We start from the raw sequence: 23,980 nt of genomic DNA on the forward strand, positions 1-23,980 counted from the left end.
GTGAATGTATGATCTGCGGAGAAACCCCTGTAGTTTTACCTGCTGATGCTGTCTGTCTGTTGGAGAATAAATTTTGAATGGTTCTTTTTTTTTTTCACCACCAGGCGTGTATGTAAATTTTTCTGTTAGTTTCTGCTCCACACCTGAGAGTCCTTTCCTGACAATCATTTCCAGCTGCCTTGGGAGAATTTCCACCCAACTAAGTAGGATAGGGCCTTCCGCAGTGGCTCAGTGGTGCGGAATCCACCTGCAGCGCAGGAGACATGGGCCAGGAAGATCCCCTGGAGGAGGGCACCACAACCCACTCCAGTATTCTTGCCTGGAGAACCCTGTGGGCAGAGGAGCCTGGCGGGCTACAGTCCATGGGGCCGGAGCACCAAGCACAAATAGGCTACCCCCAGCTTTCTGAGCCAAACTAAATGAGATGGCTGCCGCATCGACTACTTACCATGTCCCAGGTAAGGTGAGCCTAAAAATTGGGCCCAGCTCTGGATCACGAGGATGCTGAGGAAGGCAGGCACGTGGGGCCAAAGCCACCAGGCGGTGGGCGTCTCCTTCACCTTCCAGACAGTGGTTCTTGGCAGTTCGTAACCCAGGAAGCATGGGTGCCATGGCATACACCATCATTCTCTAGTAATGCACAAAGAAAGTAGGCCAGTGGGAGTAATTTCTATGGTGGGTTTTCTGTGTGTCTTCAAATATGGAAACAAAGCAACAGTATTTCAGGGGGGGTTGCAGTTTCATCGGTTCCAGCCTCCCCACCACCACGTTTGTCAGCTTACCCCAGGACATTTGAGTGCTTCTGGCTGGAAGTTACAAAATGGCAGAACCTTGGTTGTAGGCCCTTTCCTGGGTGTGGGGGAAGCCTATTTTGAATCCATCAAAGAGGTACATTTGGCTAAGTTTGTGATTCTGACCTTGTGTTTTTTGTTGTTTTTTTATCTAATGTGGACCATGTTTAAAGCCTTTATTGAGTTTGTTACAATATTGCTTGTGATTTTTGACCACAAGGCATGTGGGGTCTTAGCTCCCCAACCAGGGGTCGAACGAGTCCCCCCTGCATTGGAAAGCGCAGAGCTAACCACTGGACAGCCAGGCAGTCCAGGACCTTGTCTCTGATTAAAATCTAAACACCCTAGCGGCTAATTCATGACTTTGCTTTCTTCTTTATTTTATAGATTCAGTAACCATAGTCATTTAAAGGGGCACTTTTTCCGGTGGATAAAGTATATGCTTCTTGTGGCATAATCATTCTCTCTCCTGGCAACTCCCTCAGTTCTGTTTCCTTGTTTCCAAACAATCACTAACTACAACAAGAAATGCACAATTCTTTTCACAGAAAGTGAGTTATTAGCTTTCAGAGCTATTAACATCTAATATGCTGAGAGAAGCAACTGCTTTTGGTCTAGGGATCCTGCTTTGGTCCTGGTATCCATGAAAATTCAAATGTCCCCCTAAATAAAAAAATACCAAAAAACCCCAGGTCCTTACCACTTTGCTGTGATGAATTCCAACTATTTCTAAATAATGAAAATGGAGCAAACATGGGCAAAACGAGGAGAAGGAGCAAATTTTCCTCTGAGAAGTGGATGCTGCAGTTGAGGTATTAAGGGTAAGACCTCACAAGTGTGTTTAAAAGAAGCATCAAACAGTGCATTTGAAAAGTCTAAAAACAATTTTGTTTACTTTTTGCCTGTGCTGGGTGTTGGCTGCTGCTCGCAGGCAGGCTTCTGCGGGCTGTGGCGCATCGCGCTGCTCCAGCCGCGGCGGGCGGGCTCTTCTTGCAGTGGCTTCTCTTGGGGAGCCCGGGCCGGGGGCTCGGGGGCTTCAGTAGCTGCAGTGTCTCAGGCTTAGTTGCCCGGAGGCACGTGGAGTCTTACCGAACCAGAACCAGGGATTGAACCAGGGATCCTGCCTTCTAAAGCAGATTCTTAACCCTAAAGTCTAAACGTTTGAAAATTGACCTTTCTGGGAGAAGGAGCTTCCCAAATGACCCGTATTTTTTCCCCTCTGTTCCCCTCTGGTATCATTTCCACCCTCCAACCCTTTGTAAGTTCAGTTCAGTCGCTCAGTCGTGTCTGACTTTGTGACCCCATGAATCACAGCATGCCAGGCCTCCCTGTCCATCACCAACTCCCGAGTTCACCCAAACTCATGTCCATCGAGTCGGTGATGCCATCCAGCCATCTCATTCTCTGTCGTCCCCTTCTCCTCCCGCCCCCAATCCTTCCCAGCATCAGGATCCTTTCCAGTGAGTCAACTCTTTGCATGAGGTGGCCAGAGTATTGGAGTTTCAGCTTCAGCTTCAGTCCTTTCAGTGAACACCCAGGACTTATCTCCTTTAGGATGGACTGGTTGGATCTCCTTGCAGTCCAAGGGACTCTCAAGAGTCTTCTCCAACTCCATAGTTCAAAAGCATCAATTTTTCGGTGCTCAGCTCTCTTTACAGTCCAACTCTCAAATCCATACATGACCACGAGAAAAACCATAGCCTTGACTAGACGGACCTTTGTTGACAAAGTATCATCTCTGCTTTTTAATACGCTATCTGCTGCTGCTCCTGCTAAGTCGCTTCAGTCATGTCTGACTCTGTGCGACCCCATAGACAGCAGCCTACCAGGCTCCCCTGTCCCTGGGATGCTCCAGGCAAGAATACTGGAGTGGGTTGCCATTTCCTTCTCCAATGTGTGAAAGTGAAAAGTGAAAGTGAAGTCGCTCAATCTCATCCGACTCTTAGCGGCCCCATGAACTGCAGCCTACCAGACTCCTCCATCCATGGGATTTTCCAGGCAAGAGTACCGGAGTGGGGTGCCATTGCCTTCACCGAATATGCTATCTAGGTTGGTCATAACTTTCCTTCCAAGGAGTAAGCGTCTTTTAATTTCATGGCTGCAATCAGCATCCGAAGTAATTTTGGAGCCCAGAAAAATAAAGTCAGCCACTGTTTCCCCATCTATTTCCCATGAGGTGATGGGACCAGATGCCATGATCTTAGTTTTCTGAATGTTGAGCTTTAAGCCAACCTTTTCCCTCTCCTCTCTCACTTTTCATCAAGAGGCTCACCCTTTGTAAACTATTAATTCAGTTGTGTTGTTGTGTCTGACTCTCTGCGACCCCACGGACTGTGGCTCGCCGAGCTCCTTTGTCCATGGGAGTCTCCAGGCAAGAATACTGGAGTGGGTTGCCACTTCCTTCTCCAGGGGACCTTCCCGACCCAGGACTGAGCCTGTGTTTGTTACGTCTCCTGCACCGGCAGGCAGATTCTTTATCATCTGAGCCACCAGGGAAGCCCATTAATTCGGGGAAAGAGGTGAATTGAAAGAAATACCCGTGTTCTAAAAGCTTGGGACAAAGGATACAGAGGTTTATTTTATGCTGAAGGGATAATTGTCGGTCCTTAAAAGCACTGGAACGACCTCTGTATCATCCCGTGGTTCGTGCTGTAGATAACCTGGTGTCAAAGTTAAGTTTGCCTCTTTAACAATTTACTTCACCCGAACCAGCTTTTTGCTTTGTTTTGCTTTTTAATGCTTGCTGGCTATCCTGATGGCTTTCAGGCCATCCTGGTGGGAGAAATTGTTTTCACTGACCTTCTTAAATATCCTCAGTTAATTGTGACGGACGCTGATTCTGTCTTCATGTTCTTGTGCGGTAAAGATCCCAGGGGACCCAGAATAGGAAATTATAATGGAATTTAGGATTGCTCATCTTTGAGATTCCACAAAGCAGGAAATTGTTCTTAAAGATGGGAAAATAGAAGAGAATTGCTTACAGTTGCCAACTTTTTATAAAGTAAGAATGATAAAAGCACCTCTTTTTTTGTGCTTCCCTGTTGTATTATCTACATGGCGTTTTGCTCTCTGAAATGTTGGCTTGTTTATCTCTCCTGTTAAAGTATAACCTTTTGGAATGGGAAATCAAGACTCCTACAAATGTAAAATGAACATGTATACAAGACTCTATCAACAGTTACAACTGATTGAAAGGAGAATTGAAAAAACTCCTCAGTTTCAGGTAATCAGGAAGATTGAAGTAAACTGATGCAAAAAAGGAGTGAATCTTCACAGAGCTGAAATCAACTGCATTCCACTGGGCAAAATTTATTTGCATCTCTTCCAGGGAGAATCATTTGTGTTAACTAGGGTATTCTGTTGTAGAATTGCTCAGTGACAATGAAAGAGGCAGGTCACCCAGAAGGTCTGCTAGACGGGTCATCTGGTCATCTTGATTTCGGTCTTTTCTTAGATCTGGGTACCAGCAGAGACCTCAGCTCTGGGCAGCAGGTATTGTGTGTCTTGTTAACCGTTTCCCCACTGCCTGGAATACTGTAGGTGCTAGGTGAAGATGGCTTGAATGAATGAATGTTCAGTGGTGTTTTCCTTAAACTCCCCAATGTCTGTCTGTTGGGAAATAAAAACAGTACCATACAAACTAGTATAATTAAATCCTAACTAGATGTAGTTGCTTATGGAAAGCACTTAGAGAGTTCTTTCCCCAAAAAAGGGGCACTGGGAAGATGAGGTCAGAGTTAGAGATAGGGTCTTAACTAGATTAACATCACATTTGGGTCTCAAGTAGGTCTCAAGTAGGGACAGTGTTACCCTCGGGATATTTCGCCAGGTCTGAAGATGTCAGCGGAGGTCCCAACCTGGGAGAAGGGGGCAAGCTGCTCCTGGCACGTCGTGGGCAGACACCAAGGCTGCTTCTGAACATCCTACACTGTACAGGGCAGCCCCCCCACAATCTGGGAATAGCCCCAAAGTCAGTAAAGGGACCACCCGGGGCATTCATTCACAGAGAAGACTAGGCAGCAAAACGAGTGCTCCCAGGCTGGGCTTACCCGGAACATTAAAAAATCCAGTCTGGCTGCACCGAGTCTGGGTTGCAGTGTCTCGTTGGGCATGTGAACTCTTGGTTGCAGCATGTTTGATGTAATTTCCTGACCAGGGATCTAACCCTGACCCCCGGCATGGGGAGTGCAGTGGCTTAGCCACTGGACCACCAGTGAAGCCCCTATCCAAAATGGTCCCCCTTTCCCTGCCTCGATTTCACCCCTGCTAGTACCCTTGTCCTCCTGTCCACCTGCACTCTGCAAACGGCCTCGGCCAGCTTGGCGAGCTATGAAAATGAGGCTCCAGCGTAGGCTGGACTGAGTCTCAAAATAGACCATGGTCTGGGCCCAACACCTGTTGGAGAGGTTTGGTGACCTCTGTGGGCCTCTGCGGAAAGATGAGGCTGGACTAGGCTGGCTTGTCTGTCAAAGATCATTCTGTTCCAGGTTTCTAGGGGTCAGTGACTTGTTGGATGGAGCCTGCTCCAGAGCCTGTTGGGTGGACAGGGCTGTCAAAGGCCATGAAATGGGCTCCTCAGAAAGCAGAACCGTAAGGTAGCTGTTTCTAGGGCCACCGGGAGAAGGCAGGGCCGAGCCGGGGAGAGGGCTTCCGATGCTGTCCCCCCAGCCCCACCCTGTCACTGCCTTACTCTCCTGGACCCTGGCACTGTTCCGTCAGCCCCACAGGCCTCTGCCATCCCACACAAGCATCTGGATCTTTCTCACAAGGAGATAAAAGCCTTTAAGTGCCTCCCTTCCTCAGGGATTGCCTTTCTGGAAGGGAGTCATTTTTGTCTTCTGCAGTGATTATAAAAGCACACAGAAATTTGGAAAATGCAAAGGCAATAAAAAAAGCACCTCTCTTTCCATATGAAAATATTCTTACCTTTGGAGATTAGGAGGGGCTCTTGGTCTTTTCAAAATTCATTTAAAGAAAACTTAAAAAGTGATACCTGTTGACTACAGAAAAAGCAGAAAGTAGAGGCGAGAAATTTCAGATCCATTTAGGTGTACCACACTCATGCAAAGTGTTAATGAGGGAAACTGCTGGGTTGGCGTCAGGGTGGATATGGAGTGGGAATATGGAGCTGTCTGTACCAACTACTACAGAAATAATTATTATAGTTCAAAAATCTACTTAGAATGTTGTCCGGAGACCACCGTTTGATAACACTGTGATGTTTTGTTTTGTTTTTTACTATTTTTAAAAAAGAATTCTGTTTATTTTCTTTGTGCCCAGGCTTCGTGGCTGCAAGGGCTTTCCTGTAGTTTGGAGACTGGGCGCTTGGGCTTCTCACTGCGGTGGTTTCTCTTGTGCAGAGCATGGGCTCTAGGGCACGTGGGCGCAGCACTTGGATATCTGGGCTCGAGAGATATGTGTGGTGTGTGGGCTCAGTTGCTGCTCAGCATGTGGGGTCTTCTGAGACCGGGGGTCAAACCCATGTCTCTTGCATTGGCAAGCAGATTCCTTACCACTGAGCCACCAGAGAAGCCTTGCTGTTTCTTTAATTAGTAAAAACCCTAATATTTATAGGAGGAGGAGGAGGAGGAGGAGAAATTATAATCACTAACCTTGGTGAGAATTTACTATGTGACAGGCATTGAACTGTTTTACGTGTTGCTATTACCGCTCAGAATTCTTGCAACGATCCTGAGCTAGCCACAATTCTTATATGTATGCAGCTTTCAAATTGCTTTGTGTACATAATTGGTTCATTTAATCCTTCCAACAATCCTGTGAGGCCAGTGTGTGTCTGTGTGTGTTAGTTGCTCTGTTGAGTCCGATTCTCTGTGACCCCTGCCAGGCCCTTTGTCCATGGAATTCTCCAGGCAAGAATACTGGAGTGGGTAGCCACTCCCTTCTCCAGGGGATCTTCCTGATGCAGGGATTGAACCTGGGTCTCCTGCCTTGCAGGCTAATTCTGAGCCATCTGAGCCAGCAGGGAAGCCCCCTGTTTTACAGATAAGGAAACTGAGGCCCAACTGTTTGTAAGTCGCCTCTGGTTCTACAGTTGTGAGGTGCTGAAGTGATACAGGATCTCAGATGAGGGGCCACTATTATTACTCTGTACTCTAGACAGTGAGGGCACAGCCTGGTGAGCGAGGGCGGCCAGAGGTGGGCGCCCTGAGGACCAGAGAGAGCTGGAAGGCGTTTGAGATCAGGGTTCGCAGTTGCCTGGAAGTGTCAGGATCACTGGTTCCGCTGGTCACTGGAGGGCATTTTTCCTTCGGTCTGGAGCACAGAAGGCCAGGCCTGGGAGCCAGTCTGTTCCTTCCTAACCGCATTGCTTTGTGCAGGCCGCTCTGAGTTTCTGTCACCTCACCTGTGAAATGGGTGTGATCATTTGGACTCAGCTGGCAGGGCTGCTTGGAGGATGAAATACAGGATTCCATGCGTGTTTATTCCACTCGCATTTATTGGCTCCCAGCTGTGTGGGGGCCCTTGGATTAAAGGGCCATGATCTCTGGTCTTTTCTGTCCCCTTGTGTGGTGGTAGAGTGGAGAAGAGGGGCTGAGGTGGGTGGGGCTTGAGAGGGGAGCTCTGGGGAGCAGGTGGGAGAGGGTGGGGCACCCTCTGATGCCATAATTGGTGGGTCAGGGTGTTTACATTGCCTCCACTCAATAAACCTTTCCTGAGAGCGGACTGCATTATGCTGTGTGCCTGACCACCCTGTGTACAGAGAGAAAACGACGCAAAGCAGATCAGGTCTGTTAGCCAAAGAATGCCGTTCCCCCTTCAAAGGTGCAATACAGCAACGTCTAGTGCCATGCTTTTCTCGAGGAGCTTCATCGGGACATGAGATAAGTCACACTTCTCGGTTTGGTATCCGCCTTCTTTCGCTCAGGGCCCTGGACACAGATACTCGGTGGCTTTGTCCTTATTCATAGCAAACGAATTAACAGGCACCCACATCCCACATCCAATGTGTTAGGTGTAACTACTTAAAAATTCCCTTTAGTTGCAGTAGGTTAGTTAACATGGTGTTACATTTTGGGGTTCTTTCATTACACATGGATTTTTAACTTCCCTGCCTCCTTCCTACACCACTGTTGGTTTTCTTTCTGTTCTTAAACTTTTATTGGGGACCTTGGAAAGCGAGTGGATCCTGGACACTGTGTGGGAGAGGGCATAGGTGTGGGCCAAGGAGTCCGTGTGTGTGTCTCAGTGTGGCTGAATGTTTTGTGTGACAGAGCACGCGTGTCAGCCCCAGAGGCAGGTGAGGGGCGAGTGTGAGATGGAGGGTGTGCAGGCGTGTGAGTGCACTATGATGGGGAACCTCAGGGTTCAGATGGGAGAGTGGGGGGCTGTGATGGGGAAGGATGGTGGCTGAGGGAGTCTGGAGAGCAGGGAGGCAGTGTGTCCCTGTGACTGATTCCTGGGGACACACGTGTGTGAGGTCCAGGGTGGACATGGGTGTGAGTGTGGCAGGGTGTGTGCTTGTGCGGGTGAGCGTGAGTGACTGAATGTCAGGTGCTGGTAGGGGGGGAGCAGGTGAGAATGTGTGTGTGTGTGGCTCGCGTGTGAGTGTGGCTCGCGTGTGAGTGTGCAAGAGTGAGCCCGAGATAGGATGGATGCGGTGTGAGCTTGGTGGTGCGTGCGGGTGCGCACTCGTGCGGGTGCGCACTCGTGCGGGTGCGCACTCGTGCGGGTGCGCACTCGTGCGGGTGCGCACTCGTGCGGGTGAAAGCGGCGTCCGCGGGGGCGGGGGGCGGCCGGGCGCGCGCACGGCGGGGCGTGGGCGGGGGGCGCGCGGCCGGGGGGCGCGCGTGGGGGCGCGCGTGGGGGCGGGGCGTCTGCGGCGGCCGCGCGCGGGCCCGGCGGGCCGCCCCCCGTGGCAGGCGCGGCGCGGGGCGGGCGGGCGGCGCGCTGAGCTCGGGCCCATGGTGCGCCCGTGTCCGTCGGTGGGGCCGCGCGGCCGGCTCCGCGCGTGGCCCGGCGCTCGCGAGCTCGCCCCGTCGCTGCGGGCCCGGCCCGCCCGCTGCCGCCGCCTCCTCCCCCGGGGCGGCGCGGCGCCGGCGGGCGGTGGCGCGGAGGCCGGACAGGGCGGCGGCCCAGGCTGCGCTGGGGGCGCGGCGACCAAGGCGGGCGACATGACGGACAACATCCCGCTGCAGCCGGTGCGCCAGAAGAAGCGGATGGACAGCAGGCCCCGCGCCGGGTGAGCGGGGCGCGGGCCGGCCGGCGGCCCTCCTTTGTCCGCGCGCGGCCGCAGCCCGGCGCCGGGCGGGGCGGGCCGGGCCGGGCCTGACAGGTCTGCCGGCGCCATGAGCCGGCGCCGGGCCCGGGCAGGGGCGCGCGGGGGGCGGCCCGGCTCAGCCCGGCGGGCAGCGCGGCGCGATCGCGTCCCTCTCGGGCCCAGCGCGGGCTGCCGGGCGCCTCTGCCCGCCTTGCTCTGGGCACCGCGGGAGGCCGGGCCCGCCCGGCGCCGTGGGGCTGGGCTCAGGCTCGCCTCCGGCCCGTTTTACTGTTTCCTCGTTACGCCTTGTCTTCGTAACTGCGATTTGGTCAATACCGAACCTCGCTCTTCGCCCGGAACCGCCCTAGGGGGCCCGGAAATTCTCGGCGGGCATTGCCCCCGCCGCAGACCCGCCGCGGGGTCCCCGCCCGGCCCGCCGGAGGCGAGAGGAGCTCCTGCGGGTCGCTTGCGCCCCCGCCGCGCGGTCCCCACGGTTTGAGGCGGGAGCCTCCCCCGGCAGGGGCGGCGGCTGCCACCTGCTGTACCCCCGCGCAGGGGCAGGCCCCCGCGCCGCCCCGTGAGGGGTGCACTCCCTCGGGAAGAGGAGGCGCCGGGGCTTGCGCCCTGACACTTCCCCCTGGGCGGAGGGCGCTGACCTGCTGAGGTTTCAAGGGGCCGTGGCCTCCCTGGGGCAGAGTTAGCCTGGGGCTAGGGGCGGGGGAGGCGAGCTGGCTAAAATGCCGATTCCGGGCCCCGCCGGAGACTGCTCGGGGTGGGGCCTGGAAGAGTGCATTTCCCGAGGCTGCCCAGGTGGGGCTGCGGTCGCCGGGGAAGGCAGCTGGGCGGGGCCGGGCCCGCGGACCGCCCTCCGCTTTGGCGTCCGGCTCTCCCCGCGCACTTCCCGGTGGCGGCCGCTTTGTGCGGCGTCGGTTCTTGATGCAGGGGCGTGGGCCGGAGGAACCCCTAGGAGGACTTCACCAGGTGTCAGTGGAATTTTTTGAAAAGTGGGGGAAGGGATGATGCCAGCTGCCATTTTGTGGGGTCTTTGTCCGCCCCCCGTCTTCCCTAAACCTTCCGGGGAGGAGGCCCCATTGGTGAAGACAGAGGCCCAGCGGGGTCAGGGACCACTGCGAAGATGCTGCAAAACGCAGACTGAACTCAGGATCTCTGAGCCAGAGGTGAACTGCCCGCCACAGCTTCCTTCACTTTTGGCCTACGTTTTAATCCTGACCTCTCAAGGCTAAAGAACGGTGACAGCTTGAGCCCTATGCCTGGAGGAGGGCCTGCATGTAATAAACACACTCAGTGAATGTTTTAATGAGTTAATAAGATCAGCGGACTCTGAGGGCTCTAGTTATTAATTTATGCCACAGTTATATGTGTGTGGAGGCTGTGCGGGGAGACGGGTGCAAAGCTGCATTAAACCAGCCCTGACCACAGGTGTGGGCCTTCCGACGCTGCTGGTGCATTGGAATCACCGGGGCAGCTTTAACAATTACCATTCCTGCCGCGTTTTTGACCTTTGAAATAAAAATCTGGAGTGGGACCTGGCTTCCTTTATCTGCCTTATTTTTTCATGGCTGTCTGGATGATTTTAATGCGTCGGCATAGTTGAGAACCTCCCATTCAGGGCAAGAGAGAAAAATGCAAATAATTATTTAAAAGTGATGGTTACCATGAGAGAAATATGCATTCTTAGCATAGGGGCCCAGATGGAGTGGTGCCAACAGTTGGGAAAAAAGGTTTCTGTTTAGTAGTGGAGTGGAGGATTGCTTCTCGTTTAGAATTTGCCACCTGGGAACTAATCTATTTCCTCAACAGTGACATGGATTCAGATTCAAGTCAGGTCTCTGGAATTCCAGGTGTTTGCATATATGTTCTTGTATTTAATCTGCATTTTTAGGAGTAGGCTTGTCAAGTTGGGGATCTTGGTATCTGGAAACACTTTTGGAAAGACTTCTTGTAATTTAAGGGTGGGAGGTGAGGTAAAGAAATAAGAAACAAACATGTTTGTGATGGGCAGACTCTCTGCTGGGCACTGGAGATAAATGCATACTTAATCGCTCAGTTGTGTCTGAGTCTTGGTGACCCCGCGGACTATAACCCGCCAGGCTTCTCTGTCCATGGAATTTTCCAGGCAAGAATACTGGAGTGGGTTGCCATTTCTTGCTCCTGGGAATCTTCCCAATCCAGGGATCAAACCTGAGTCTCCTGCGTCTCCTACGTTGGCAGGTGGATTCTTTACCACTGCACCATCTGGGCTGTGTTTAAATCCTCATAACCACTGTTTGAATTTTTGGAGTTAAGTTTCTTCATTTTATAGCCAGGGAAACTAAGGTTCAGTGATGCTAAATAATTTGTTGGAGGTCATAGGGATAGTCAGTGTGGGGGGATGGATTTGAACCTGATTAACTCTATCTAATGGCTCTAAGCTGTAGGATGGTTGGGGGATTTTGTGGTTAAAGAAACCAAAAACCTAGGTGCCACAGATCCCAGGAGACAGAGTATAATTAGTGCTGGGATCACTCAGCATATGCCAAGACATGCAGTTTATTTGCTGGAGGAATCCCATAGCCCCAAAGCTCTTTTCTGCCTTGAGAAAGTTACCACATCCTGATGTTGAGAAAACTGTTGCAGTGGTTTTGTTAGGACATAAGCATTTGCCTCACGTCGCTGGAAACCTTTTTTCTACATCATGTGCTTTGCTTCTGGCTAAATGAAATTGTCTTGGTGAAACACAAGAGACTGGTTAGGAGCATGGGCGTAGGATTGGAGGACTGGGTGCAAGCTACTCACTAGCTGTGTGACTTGGGGGAAATTACTTAACCTCTCTGGGTTTTTGTTTTTTCACCTGTAAAGTGGGACTAAGAGTAATTCTGTGTACGTGCTTGTGTGCTCAGGCGCTCAGTCATGACCGGCTCTTTGCACCCCCTTGGACTGTATCCCTCCAGGCTCTTCTGTCCATGGGATTCTCCAGGCAAGAACACTGGAGTGGGTTGCCATGCAACCCAGGGGATCTTCCCAACCCAGGGATTGAACCCAGGTCTCCAGCATTGCAGGTGGATTCTTTACCATCTGAGCCACCAGGGAACCCCATAATTATGTGTACCTCCTAGGATTGTTTATTTTGAGACTTAATCCGTCGTGAGTTTGGAACACTAAGCACTTCAATACATTTTAGACGTTTACTAGGCCAAATAGTGATAATTAGATTTTTGTGTGAGGTTTGCCTTTGGTAATTTCCAGAACGCTCCTTTGAGAAGAAGGACTTTTGATGGTGGGAAGTTGAGAAATACAGACTTCATTGCTCTCTCATGATCAAATCCAGGAAATGATTAACCACATAATGATTCCAGCCAGATAAGTAGGTGCCCTGCTGTGATAGGTAGTGATCAGGTTGGGCAGAACTGAGACTTTGCCTTTCCTGAGTGATGATTTGGGACCTTGTGGTCAAATTGGACAGGATGCTTTGATTTTCCGATGTATTTGGACTTGGGGAACAAGGAAATTTTGGATGTGAACTGAATTAAGAAACAGCTGAGTATTTAAGTACACAGTTTGCTTCAGCTTTTTTGGGGGGGGGCAAACAATTGGGGTTTGGGGCTTCCCTGGTGGCTCAGATGGTAAAGAAACCGCCTGCATTGCAGGAGTGCCGTGTGCTCTGCTTTGTCGCTCAGTCGTGTCCAACTCTTTGGAACCCCGTGGACTGTAGCCCTCCAGGCTCCTCTGTCCATGGGATTCTCCAGGCAAGAATACTGGAGTGGTTTGCTATGCCTTCCTCCAGAGGATCTTCCCAAGCCAGGGATCGAATCCAGGTCTCCCGCGTTGCAGGCGGATTCTTGACTGTCTGAACGACCAGACAATACAGGAGACCCAGGTTCAGTCCCTGGGTCAGGAAGATCCCCTGGAGAAGGAAATGACAATCCACTCCAGTATTCCTGCCTGGAGAGTCCCATGGACAGAGGAGGCTACAGTCCATGTGGATACAGTCCTCGGGGTCACAGCATCCGACAGGACTGAGCAGCTTACACTTGGGTTACTTTATATCACATAAAATGCATCCATTGTTAAGGTACAACGCATTGATTTTTTTAAAGTAAATTGACAGAGTTTCTGTAGTTCCTTACAATCCAGTTTTTGAACGTCTCCATCTCCCCCAGAAGTTCCCTCATGCCTTAATCCCAGGCTGATTTCTGTTTCCATAGGTTTGCCCTTTCTGGAAATTTCATGTAAATGGAGTCATCAACTGTGTTGTCTTTGTATCTGCCTTTTTTTTTTTTTTTCCCATTTAACAGAATGGTTTTTTAATTTTAATTTTTAATGCAGTTTTTAAAGGTTACTATCCATTTATGTGCTAATCACTTCCTAGTTGTGTCTGACTCTCTTGCAACCCCGTGGACTGTAGCGCACCAGGCTCCATGGGATTCTCCAGGCAAGAATACTGGAGTGCGTCGCCATGCCCTACTCCAGGGGATCTTCCTGACCCAGGGATCGACCCCAGGGATCTTGCATCTGCTTTGGCGGGTGAGGCCTTTACTACTAGCGCCGTCTGGAAAGCCCTGTGCGTCTGCGGTTACTACAGAACACTGGCTTTGTGTTGTGATACATGCTTGAGCCTGTCCTACACTCAGTTCAGTTCAGTTCAGTCGCTCAGTCGTGTCCGACTCTCCACGACCCCATGAGTCACAGCACGCCAGGCCTCCCTGTCCATCACCAACTCCCGGAGTTCACTCAAACTCATGTCCACAGAGTCGGTGATGCCATCCAGCCATCTCATTCTCTGTCCTACACTCAGTAGTTTGTATTTTCCCTCAACAACCCCCTCCCGACTGGTAACCACTGGTTCGTTGTCTGTAAGCCCGCTTTGTTTTTTTTAAAACTTTTAATTTTACATTGGAGTACAATTGATTATCAATGTTGTGTTGGTTTCAGATGTAGAGCAAACAGATTCAGTTTTGCATATACATGTATCCTTTTCAAATTCTTTTCCCAATTAGGTTGTTACAGAATTTTTGAAAAACAATTTTATTCATGGGCTACAGTGGTTCTTCGGAGAAGGCAATGGCACCCCACTCTAGTACTCTTGCCTGGAGAATCCCAGGGATGGGGGAGTCTGGTGGGCTGCCGTCTGTGGGGTTGCACAGAGTCGGACACGACTGAAGCGACTTAGCAGCAGCAGCAGTGGTTCTCAGCTGCAGTACTGGGCTCTGTGCTATTCTTTGCCTCATGTGGGGTCTGTTGTTGTGGCATGAGAACTCTTAGTTGCGGCATGTGGGACCTAGTTTCCTGACTAGGGATCAAACCAGAGCCCCCTGCATTGGGCGAGTGGAGTCTTAGCCGCTGGGTCACCAAGGAAGCCCCTGTTACAGAATATTGAGCAGAGTTGTTAACGCAGCGGTTTTAAAGTTCCCTTTTGTTGCTTAAAGATTTCCATTGTGTAGGTATACCATACTTTATGTCTTCACCGTGATGGACGTTTGGGTTACGTCTCCTGTTTGGCTATTGTAAATAGTATCCCTAAGAACATTCGAGTCTTCGTGCAGACATACGCATTCCTTTCTCCTGTCTGCTGTGAGTGTTTGAGACGGAGTTTGTCGGTCTTTCCTGGCTCTTCTGTGGTGGCCCAGTGGGTTCCCCTGTGTCGTCTTCCTGTATCTTCCCGTTCAGAGCTGCGGATGCTCAGGGTTTGCTCCTGGCCCTCCTTGCCCTCGGAAGTCTGGGTTGAGCTCGTCTGTACTCATGGCTTCCTGTGTGCAGGCTCGGTGGCTCGGTCACATCCGACACTTTGCGCCCCTTCCAACTAAAGCCTGCCTGTCTCCTCTGTTCATGGGATTTCCCAGCAAGAATACTGAAGTGGGCTACCATTCCCCCTCCAGGGGATCTTCTGACCCAGGGATTGCACCCGAATCTCCTGCATCTCCTGCATTACAGGCGGATTCTTTACCTGCTGAGCCATGGGGGAGCCCTTCCCTGGTGGCCCAGATGGTAAAGAATCTGCCTGCAGTGCAGGAGACCCAGATTCAATCCCTAGGTTGGGAAGATCCCCTGGAGAAGGGAATGGCTACCCATTCCAGTATTCTTGCCTGGAGATTTCCATGGACAGAGGAGCCTGGTGGGCTGGAGTCAGTGGGGTCAAAAAGTGTCGGACACGACTGAGCGCCTGACACTTTGAACCCACAGCTTCAGTGACCTTCAAGTCCTTCTGCCGTCTTCCTGAGTCCTCCTTTCAGCCTGGCTCCCACCACGAGCCTGGTCTTCCTCCAGTGTTCCCACGCACGGAGAATGGTGTGCCAGCTCTTCAAGGCAAAACCCTGAAACCCAGGATCTGGAGGCTGCCTTCACCCTCCTCTTCCTTTGCTAACCCTTTGTCAGGACCTCCCCCTTTTGCTCCCGAGTTGCTCTGGAATCTGTTCACATCTCCTCCAGCATTGCTGCCACCGGCTCATCCTCCTCGTTGTCTTCATCATCATCATCGCTTGATACCCTTCATCCGTGCTTTTGACTGTCCGGGGAGGTCTCCACCTCTCAGCCAGACTGTGTGTGCTGCGTCGATTCAGTGCCTGACTCTTTGCGACCCCGTGAACTGGAGCCCTCTAGGCTCCTCTGTCCATGGGACTCTCCAGGCAAGAATACTGGAGTGGGTCGCCATGCCCTCCGCCAAGGGATCTTCCTGACCCGGAGATCAAACCAGTGTCTCCTGCACTGGCAGGTGGGCTCTTTACCACTGAGCCACCTGGGAAGCCCAGATATGGCCAGATGCTTTGATCACGGGCATGTTCTGCTCAAAGCCCTCCAGGGAACCATCTCACTAGGTGCTCTGGCCCCGCGCTGTCCAGCATGGTAGTCAGTAGCCTCCTGCCGCTGTTTAAATTCAGGTTTAGAACAATTAAAATTAGACTAAACTTTGAGTCCCACGTCTCGGTGTCCCGTCCCCACGCACGGCCAGCGCCTGCTGCACAGGTTGGCACAGAGACCAGCAATCCCGCCGTCACAGGAGGTGCTGTCGGACGGCGCTGCCAGGACCCCTGCCGCCTCCTGATCTGGTCTCAGCACACTTCGGCCCCTTCCTCGTCCAGCCGTGTGATCTGTGCTCACTGTCTCCTCCCGGCTCCCTCTGGACGCAGGGCCTCCGCACGTGCTGTCCTCTGCCTGGAGAGTCCTCCTCTCCCCGCTTCATCTGGCCGAAGCTCCGTCTTCCATTAAGTCCCACTGCGGCCTCGGGTCCTCGGGAGACCCCCTGACGTCCCCTCTGCGAGGTGGGCCCCATTCTGGGAGCCTCTCAGAGCACCTGCCCCTCTTTGCTCAGTTGCAGTTAGACGGGTGCTTGTGTGATCCTTCAGCTGGGACTGTGCTGGCTGGGGACAGGTTAGTCGCCATCGCATGGTGCCCAACACATCCTTCTTTTTCTGTTTTTTAAGAAGAGAACAAGTCTACACTTTTATTTATGTTTCAGTAAGTTTAAATCCTGGAAGGGCACAGCGTCACTCCTTGAAGGGCACGCCAAGAGTCGGGTTCTGTGTCCAGTGGCCTTGGCAGAACAAGTTGCTTTGAAATTTGGCACGAACCATGCTGCTGTTTCCACAAGCACGTGTTACTTTTCCCCAGATCACTCTGGTTTTGTTAAGTTTTCCTCCAGGAGTTACTGTGCTGTTCTTTGTTTTGTACACAAAAGCACACCTCTTGCCTAGATAGAATTCAGCGTTATCTTGAGCGTGTGTGTGTGCGCGCACTTGCTTGGTTGTATCCGACTCTTTGGGATCCCATGGACTGTAGCCCACCAGGTTCCTGTCATCCATGGGATTTCCCAGGCAAGAATACTGGAGTGGGGTTGCCGGTTCCTTCTCCAGGGGATCTTCCCAAACCAGGGATTGAACTGGCATCTCCTGCACTGGCTGCTGCTGCTAAGTCACTTCAGTCGTGTCCGACTCTGTGTGACCCCATAGACGGAAGCCCACCAGGCTCCCCCATCCCTGGGATTCTCCAGGCAAGAACACTGGAGTGGGTTGCCATTTCCTTCTCCAATGTGTGAAAGTGAAGTCGCTCAGTCGTGTCCGACCCTTAGCGACCCCATGGACTGCAGCCTACCAGGCTCCTCCATCCATGGGATTTTCCAGGCAAGAGGACTGGAGTGGCTTGCCATTGCCTTCTCCGCCTGCATTGGCAGGGGGATTCTTTTACCACTGAGCCACCTGGGAAGCCCAGAATATCTTTAGTTTTCAGGAGAGCTGTGTACCCCCTCTGGTTCCGTAGACCCCACTTGTAGCCCATGAAAAAGGCCATGGACCACAGCCTTCCAGAATATTTGTCATTTTAGAAATCTTCCTCCTAGTAGGCCTCCACAGGGGCCAAGATGACTGAAAGGGCCCAATAAATCCTTGTTGAGAGAAAGCAGATCTCCAGTTTATAAAAGAAACAGAGCCACCTCTGCTCTTGAGAATGGGGAGGGAGAAACCTTTTCTAGCCGGTCCAGGCAGAAGTCCAGATGTTCTCAGCTCTAAGTCTGTAGGACGCTTCTTGGACATTCTTGAACTGCTACTTACTAACCATCTTTTCCTGTGTTTTCCTGGCTTGGAGGTCTTCCCTAGTTGGGGGGATCAAGTCTGCCTATCTTAGCCACGTGGTCTGAAGACAGGGCTGGGGGTGCCGGAGGGGCTTGCGACGTGAGTGCAGGAGAGGGGAGTCACAGGCCACGAGACCAGGTGCCTGCTGTCTGGCTCTCTGTCTCTCCGCCGGCCGGATGCCCTCTGTCTGCCTTGCTTTCTGCCTCCGCCGAGGGGTGCCAGCCCGTCCCCTCCTGTGATGGGCTCTTGGCTGCCTTGGATGAGAGAACAGCCCGGGCAGGCATTGGCAGCGGCCCACCCGGAAGCGGTCTTTGTGCCCTCTGCCAGCCCCGCTGCACTGGTGCCATCCCGTTCCTGGTATGGCCTCCCTGCCGTGGGCCCGCCCCAGTGCTGACCAGAACCAGACCAGTGCTCCCTGCCCAGGCGGGCCCAGGCGGTGACATCGGCTGTGGAATCACACACCAGCCCAGGTGGGGATGCTGAAAGGGAGCACGCGGGTACAGGACCGAGGATGGCCAGGGCGCCCGCTGCACGCCAGCCCCAGGGCGACAAGGTGGCCCTTTGACCTCGACCTCTGGCCCCCATGTGTGCAGTCAGTGGGAAGGAGGAGGCAGGGTATGGAATAAGCCACCTTCGGACTTTCGGGGCTTTATTTTCAGCATAGAAAGTCCTTTCAATATCTCTGCCCATGTGCAAATGATGGAAGTCACCAGTTAGGGCTGTCCAAACTTGATGGCCAACTTTGGGAATGGCCGTGGAGTGGCTCAAGCTTCACTCCTGAAAGGGACTGAGCTTTGGTTTAATTTGGAAAGAAGAAAACCCATCGTGGCATATCTTTTTGATGACTTTTACCTAAAGGGAGAGAATGTGGTTAGTCTCTCAATCGTGTCTGACTCTTTGCAACCCCACGGACTGTAGCCCATCAGGCTCCTTTGTTCATGGGGATTCTCCAGGCAAGGATACTGGAGGCGGTTGCCATGCCCTCTTCCAGGGGATAGTCCCGACCCAGGGACTGAATCCAGGTCTCCTGCATTGCAGGCGGATTCTTTACCATCTGAGCCCCCAGGGAAGCCCAAGAATACTGGAGTGGGTAGCCTGTCCTTTCTCTAGGGGATCTTTCAGACCCAGGAATTGAAGGAACCGGGGTCTCCTGCATTGCAGGCAGATTCTTTTCCAGCTGAGCTACCAGGAAAGCCAAAGAGAATGGTGCTGATTTTTTTTAAAGTGAGCGTTTGCTTTATTTATGTGATTTTGAAAGATTGATTTACGCATTCAGAGCTTGGTCTGTGGAAAGCATCGCCAAAGATCACTTTAGGTGGCTCAGGGCCAAACATTGAAAGGCTTGCAATTATGTTTATGGTTCCTTCTGTTTATGCTGAGCGATGATACTGGTCTTCTTTTTGTAGTAGTGCCAGGAAGTTTCCTTTTTGCATACATTTCAGTAAAAAAACACAGAGTCGATTTAGAAGTATGAAGACAATAATAGTTGGGGAGCTTTGTAGATGTGCCCGCGTCATGGCTGACATTTAGGAAGTGGTGGCCTGTGCTGACATGGTACTGTTGGTCTAAAAATACAGTGGTATTGTTACAAAGGGGAAAATAAGCTGGTTGTGCTAATAGAGTTAAAATTCTAAAAAAAAATTTTTCTAATTTTATTAAAGTATAGTTGTTGGTTTCTGCTTTATAGTAAACGATTCGGTTATGCATTATGCATACTTTTCACATCCTTTTCCATGATGAGTCCGTACAGAATATATTAGGACCTTGTTGTTTATTCATCCTGTGTATAATTGTTTGCATTTGCTAATCTCAAACCCGGCTTCCCTGGTGACTCAGTGGTAAAGAATCCGCCAAAACAGGAGGCGTGTGTTTGATTCCTTGGTCAGGAAGTTCCCCTGGAGAAGGAAATGGCAACCCACTCCAGCATTCTTGGGCTTCCCTTGTGGCTCAGCTGGTAAAAAAATCCACCTGCGATGTGGGAGACCTGGGTTCAGTCCCTGGGTCGGGAAGATCCTCTGGAGGAGGGCATGGCCACCCACGCCAGTATTCTTGGCTGGAGAATCCCTATGGATAGAGGAGCCTGGTGGGCTACAATCCATGGGGTCGCAAAAGAGTCGGACACGACTCAGCGACTGAATGACAGACAACAATCCGAAATTCCCAGCCCGCCCCTCGTTCACCACCCCCCGCCGCTGGCTCCCGCAAGGCTGTTCTCTGTGTCTGTGGGTCTGTTTATGCTTCTTGGATGAGTCCCTTTAGGCCATAGTTTAGACTCCACACACAGGCCATATCGTATGATGTTTGTCTTTGCCTGACTGACTTCACTTGCAATGGTAATCTCTAGGTGCATTCATGCTGCTGCAAATGGCATTATTTCATCCTTTTTTTTCCCCCACGGCATGGGGCATCTTCCCCAACCAGGGATCTGACACGTGCCCCCTACATTGCAAGTGCAGAGTTTTAAACCACTGGACCACCGGGGAAGTCCATTTCATTCTTTTTTATGGCTTAGTCGTATCCCTGTGTATTGGTTCCACATCTTCTTTATCCATTCTTCTGTTGATGGGCGTTTAGGCTGCTTCCGTGTCTTGGCTATTGTAAATAGTGCTGCAGTGAACTTTGGAGGTGCGTGTATCTTTTCAAATGATAGTTTTGTCCGGATGTATAGCCAGGAGTGGGATTGCTGAATCATATGGCAACTCTATTTTCAGTTTTTAAGGAACCTCCATATTGCCTTCCATAATGGCTGCACTGATGCATTCCCAGCAATGTAGGAGGGTTCCTTTTTCTTCACACCCTCTCCTGCATTTGTTATGTGTAGACTTAAAAAATCCTTTTTCTTTCGCCAAGTCATCCAGGAAAGAAATGCTTTTAAAACAGTGGTTAGTTTGCCTTGTTGATCGGCGATCTTATCGTCACTTTAATCCTCGTCTGAAGTTTGAGGGGATTGTGCGGGAGGACAGTTGGAAGGGGCCCTGTAGAAAGAAAGGCTTCTTGTGTGAACTGGCGATCGGGGTGAGCTGCAGGCTGTTGCCTCCTTCCCAGTAAATCTCTCTGGCATTTGCCCCGTGCCAGGGCAGAGCCTGCTGGCTGTCCTGCCTGAGAAAGAAGCCGCCTGCAGAGGGAACAGTGCCCTCCCCATGGACACGGGCCTGGCAGGTCGCCTCCCTCTGCCCAGCCATCTGCTGGGCCACGGATGAAGTCGGGTTTGGCCAGGTTAGACTCCAAGATTTGGCCAACCCTCAGCCTCCGCACTGTCAATGTCTTCAGTTTCCTGTGCGTTGTAGGAGTTTGCGCAGCAACGCTGGCCTCCACCCCCTGGAGGCCAGTAGCATTTCTGTAACCTAGGGGCCCCCCAGCTGGGACAGCCCGAAGGGTCCCCAGACGTTGCCGCCCTCGGGGGTGGGGGAGTGGGAGTGGGCAGGACCGCCGCTGTTAGGAGCCCCTGGATGAGTGGAATGTGCACGTTCTGTGACTAGCCGCAGCCTTTGTTGTCCTTAAGGTGAGTCATCGTCTCTTGACACAAAAAAAGAAAAACCTGTTGGGCAAGAAATTCATGTTTGGATCGTGTTCTCAACTCTGAGTTCAGCTTCTCGACTAAGGAAGCCTTGAGCTGTTGGAATAGAGCATTTGGGAAGTGTTCTGGACTGCCATGTATCCCTGCCCAAATGTACACACCAGGGTCCTAACTGCGCACCTTTTAGAAAGTGACTGTGTTTGCACACAGGGCCTTTAAAGAGGTGATCAAATTAAAACGAGTCATTACGGCGAGCCCTTAACCAAGCTGGGTGGTGCAGGAAGAGGAGATTAGGTGGGAGGAGAGACACCAGGGATGAGACGACCGTCCCCGAGGACCCAGGGCAGAGGTGGCCGTCGGCACGCCATGGAGCGAGGCCTCGGAAGGTGCCCGATCTGCCGACACCTTGATCTGGGACTTGCCAGCCGCCAGAAGGAGCAGAATGTAAATTCCTGCTGTTTAACCGCCCAGTCCGTGGTATTTTCTTACGGCCACCTAAGAAGACTTAATACAGGAAGCATCTCCTGGTTATTTGTAGGTGAGGAGTCTCTTGGTGTCAATGGTAAACTTTTATTTTAAACCGATGAATGAGTTCTTCAGCGATTTTCTTTAGACAGTCCAGTCTCCCTAAGCGTGTTGCAAAGTCAAGTGCACTAGAGCTGAGTAGCACCCGCTCCCGTAACCTAAAGCACACCCCGCCTGCTCCCCAGGGAGGAGGCACCTGTTCCAGATGCTTCCTTGTGTTTACAGAGTTTACTGTGGTCACATTTCCACGTTGTGCTTTGGATGGTTGGTTCGTTAATTCTTGTCACTCGGACTGTGCTAGATTAGTCTGCTGAGAATAATAATAGTTGCTCATCCCTGATGTGTGCTGATTGGGCTTCCCTGGTGACTCAGATGGTAAAGAATCTGCCTGCGATGCAGGAAACCTGGGTTCAAGCCCTGGGTGAGGAAGAATCCCCTGGAGAAGGGGATGTCTACCCACTCCGGTATTCTTGGCCTGGGGAATCCCATGGAGAGGGGAGCCTGGCGGGCTATAGTCTATGGGGTCCCAAGGTGTCGGACATGACTGAGTGAATGGCACACTATTGGGTTGACCAGAAAGTTTGCTCTGGTTTTTCCAAAGTAAGAGCTTGCGGATACACCTGAACAAACTAACTTTCTGGCGGAAGCAGAGAGCAGAAATGATGTGACAGGTAAATTTTAGAAACTTCAAATTATCCCAGTGATTGTGAATTCTTCAGAGGCATAGCTTCTGCTTTCAGGGTTAGTTTGCTTGTTGATCCTTATTTTCCTGATTGACTCTGGGTGAGGGAGACGTTCCTGGTGATGGAGGAAAAGGGCAGAACGTCTGTTTCTAGAATGTGTGGACTCACCCTTTGAATCTGAATACCTTTTAGCTTGTATAAAGCAGTCAGTCCCCAGGGAGGTCCAAAAAAAATGTAAAACTGGAGAACTGCCCCACCTTCATGTTCTTCCCTGTTTTTTTGTTCTCCAGTTTAAAGGCAATTTGAGACTGTCATAGAAGGGATGACACAATTGTGTCCGGCTAAGTCAAAGGACCAGGAAGTAGACAGATAAGACCACTTGTCCCACGGGCACGGCTTTTTTTTTTTTCCTAAATCAACTGATTAAAAACTATGCATATGTACACATCCATGCACATGCACACACAGGAAAGCACGTAAATCTCAAACGCACAGCTGGATGAGTTTTCATGAAGTAAACACACTCCTGTAACTGGAGGTGAATAAACAGGCTGTGACCTCAGAAGCCTTCCCTTCCTCACCTTCCTCCCCGGCCCCACCGGTGTCCTGGCTTCTAACAGCGGAGACTGGTCCTGTTTTTGACCTTGAAGTGAATGTGGTCGTGGAGCAGGTACTCAGCCAAGCCTGTTAATTCTTGCTGCATCTTTTGTTCGTGAGGGGTGACTCTGTGCCTGTCTATTAGAGTTTGCTCACTTCTGTTGCCAGATGAAGTCAGTGTAGGGATAAGTCATTGATCTGTGAACAAGGAGGGGTTTAGGAGTGTCGACCCTCAAACAGTCAACAGTCCAAGGACTGGGCCTGCTGTCTTTGTCTCGAAAACAAAAGAATTGATAAATGACTCCCCCAAGGGCAGAAGTTGAAACAGTTTGGATAGAATCAGGACTCAAACCCTAGTTCTTTTTTTTTTTAAACTCTTTGTTTTATATGGGAGCATAGCCGATTATCGGTAAAGAATCTGCCTGCAGTGCAGGAGACCCGGATTTGATCCCTGGATCAGGAAGATCCCCTGGAGAAGGGAATGGCAACCTGCTCCAGTGTTCTTGCCTGGAGAATCCCATGAACAGAGGAGCCTGGTTCTTCTCAGATATGTTCTGAGAAGCAGCTTGATCTTTCTTTCTTTTTCTTTCTTTTTAATTTGGCCACGAGGCATATGGGCTCTTAGTTCACTAACCAGGGATCAAGCCCATGCCCCCTGCATTGGAAGCTCGGGGTCTTAAACACTGGACCACCAGGGAAATCCCTTTTTTATTTAATTTTTTTGCATTCCTTATTTTACTCTTTTTTTTTTTTTTAAGAAAGTAACATTGGTTCGTAACCTTACGTCTTTCATGTGAACAGCATTTCTACAGCCAGACACCCCTTGAGAAGTTTGCATCTTAAGGGAAGTAGTACTAAAGTCTGAGTTGTATTCTGATTGTAAAGTGAGTGCAAGTGAATTAAAGGATTGGGGAACAGAGACCGTTGACTGAGATGGGGTGAGCTTCCCCCCGAGGCAGCCGCGGTGAACACAGACCTTCCAGGGCGCGGTTTTCTTCCTGTCTGGTTCCCGTGTGGGCACTGTTTGATGAGTATACCCGTGTAGCACGTGCACTTTTATTCCCGTTTTTTCTCACCCAGCATTTTCA

The 23,980-nt window shown here is 51.3% G+C and overlaps 1 protein-coding gene across 2 annotated transcripts in view; it reads left to right on the forward strand.

Annotated features, from left to right (window-relative positions):
• Window positions 1-8,683: 8,683 nt before the first annotated feature.
• The window catches only part of ATP9A (ATPase phospholipid transporting 9A), a 135,356-nt gene continuing 120,059 nt past the window's right edge, over window positions 8,684-23,980 (forward strand). For both annotated transcript variants that reach the window (XM_055393700.2, XM_055393707.2), the window contains exon 1: window positions 8,684-8,991. In XM_055393700.2, the coding sequence (XP_055249675.2) occupies window positions 8,714-8,991 (278 nt within the window). In that variant the 5' untranslated portion in view covers window positions 8,684-8,713. The remainder of the gene's footprint in view (window positions 8,992-23,980) is intronic.

This window comes from Moschus berezovskii, chromosome 15 (assembly GCF_049115385.1).
Source record: "Moschus berezovskii isolate FMDL1 chromosome 15, NW_MosBer_1.0, whole genome shotgun sequence".
Lineage (NCBI taxonomy): Eukaryota > Metazoa > Chordata > Mammalia > Artiodactyla > Moschidae > Moschus > Moschus berezovskii.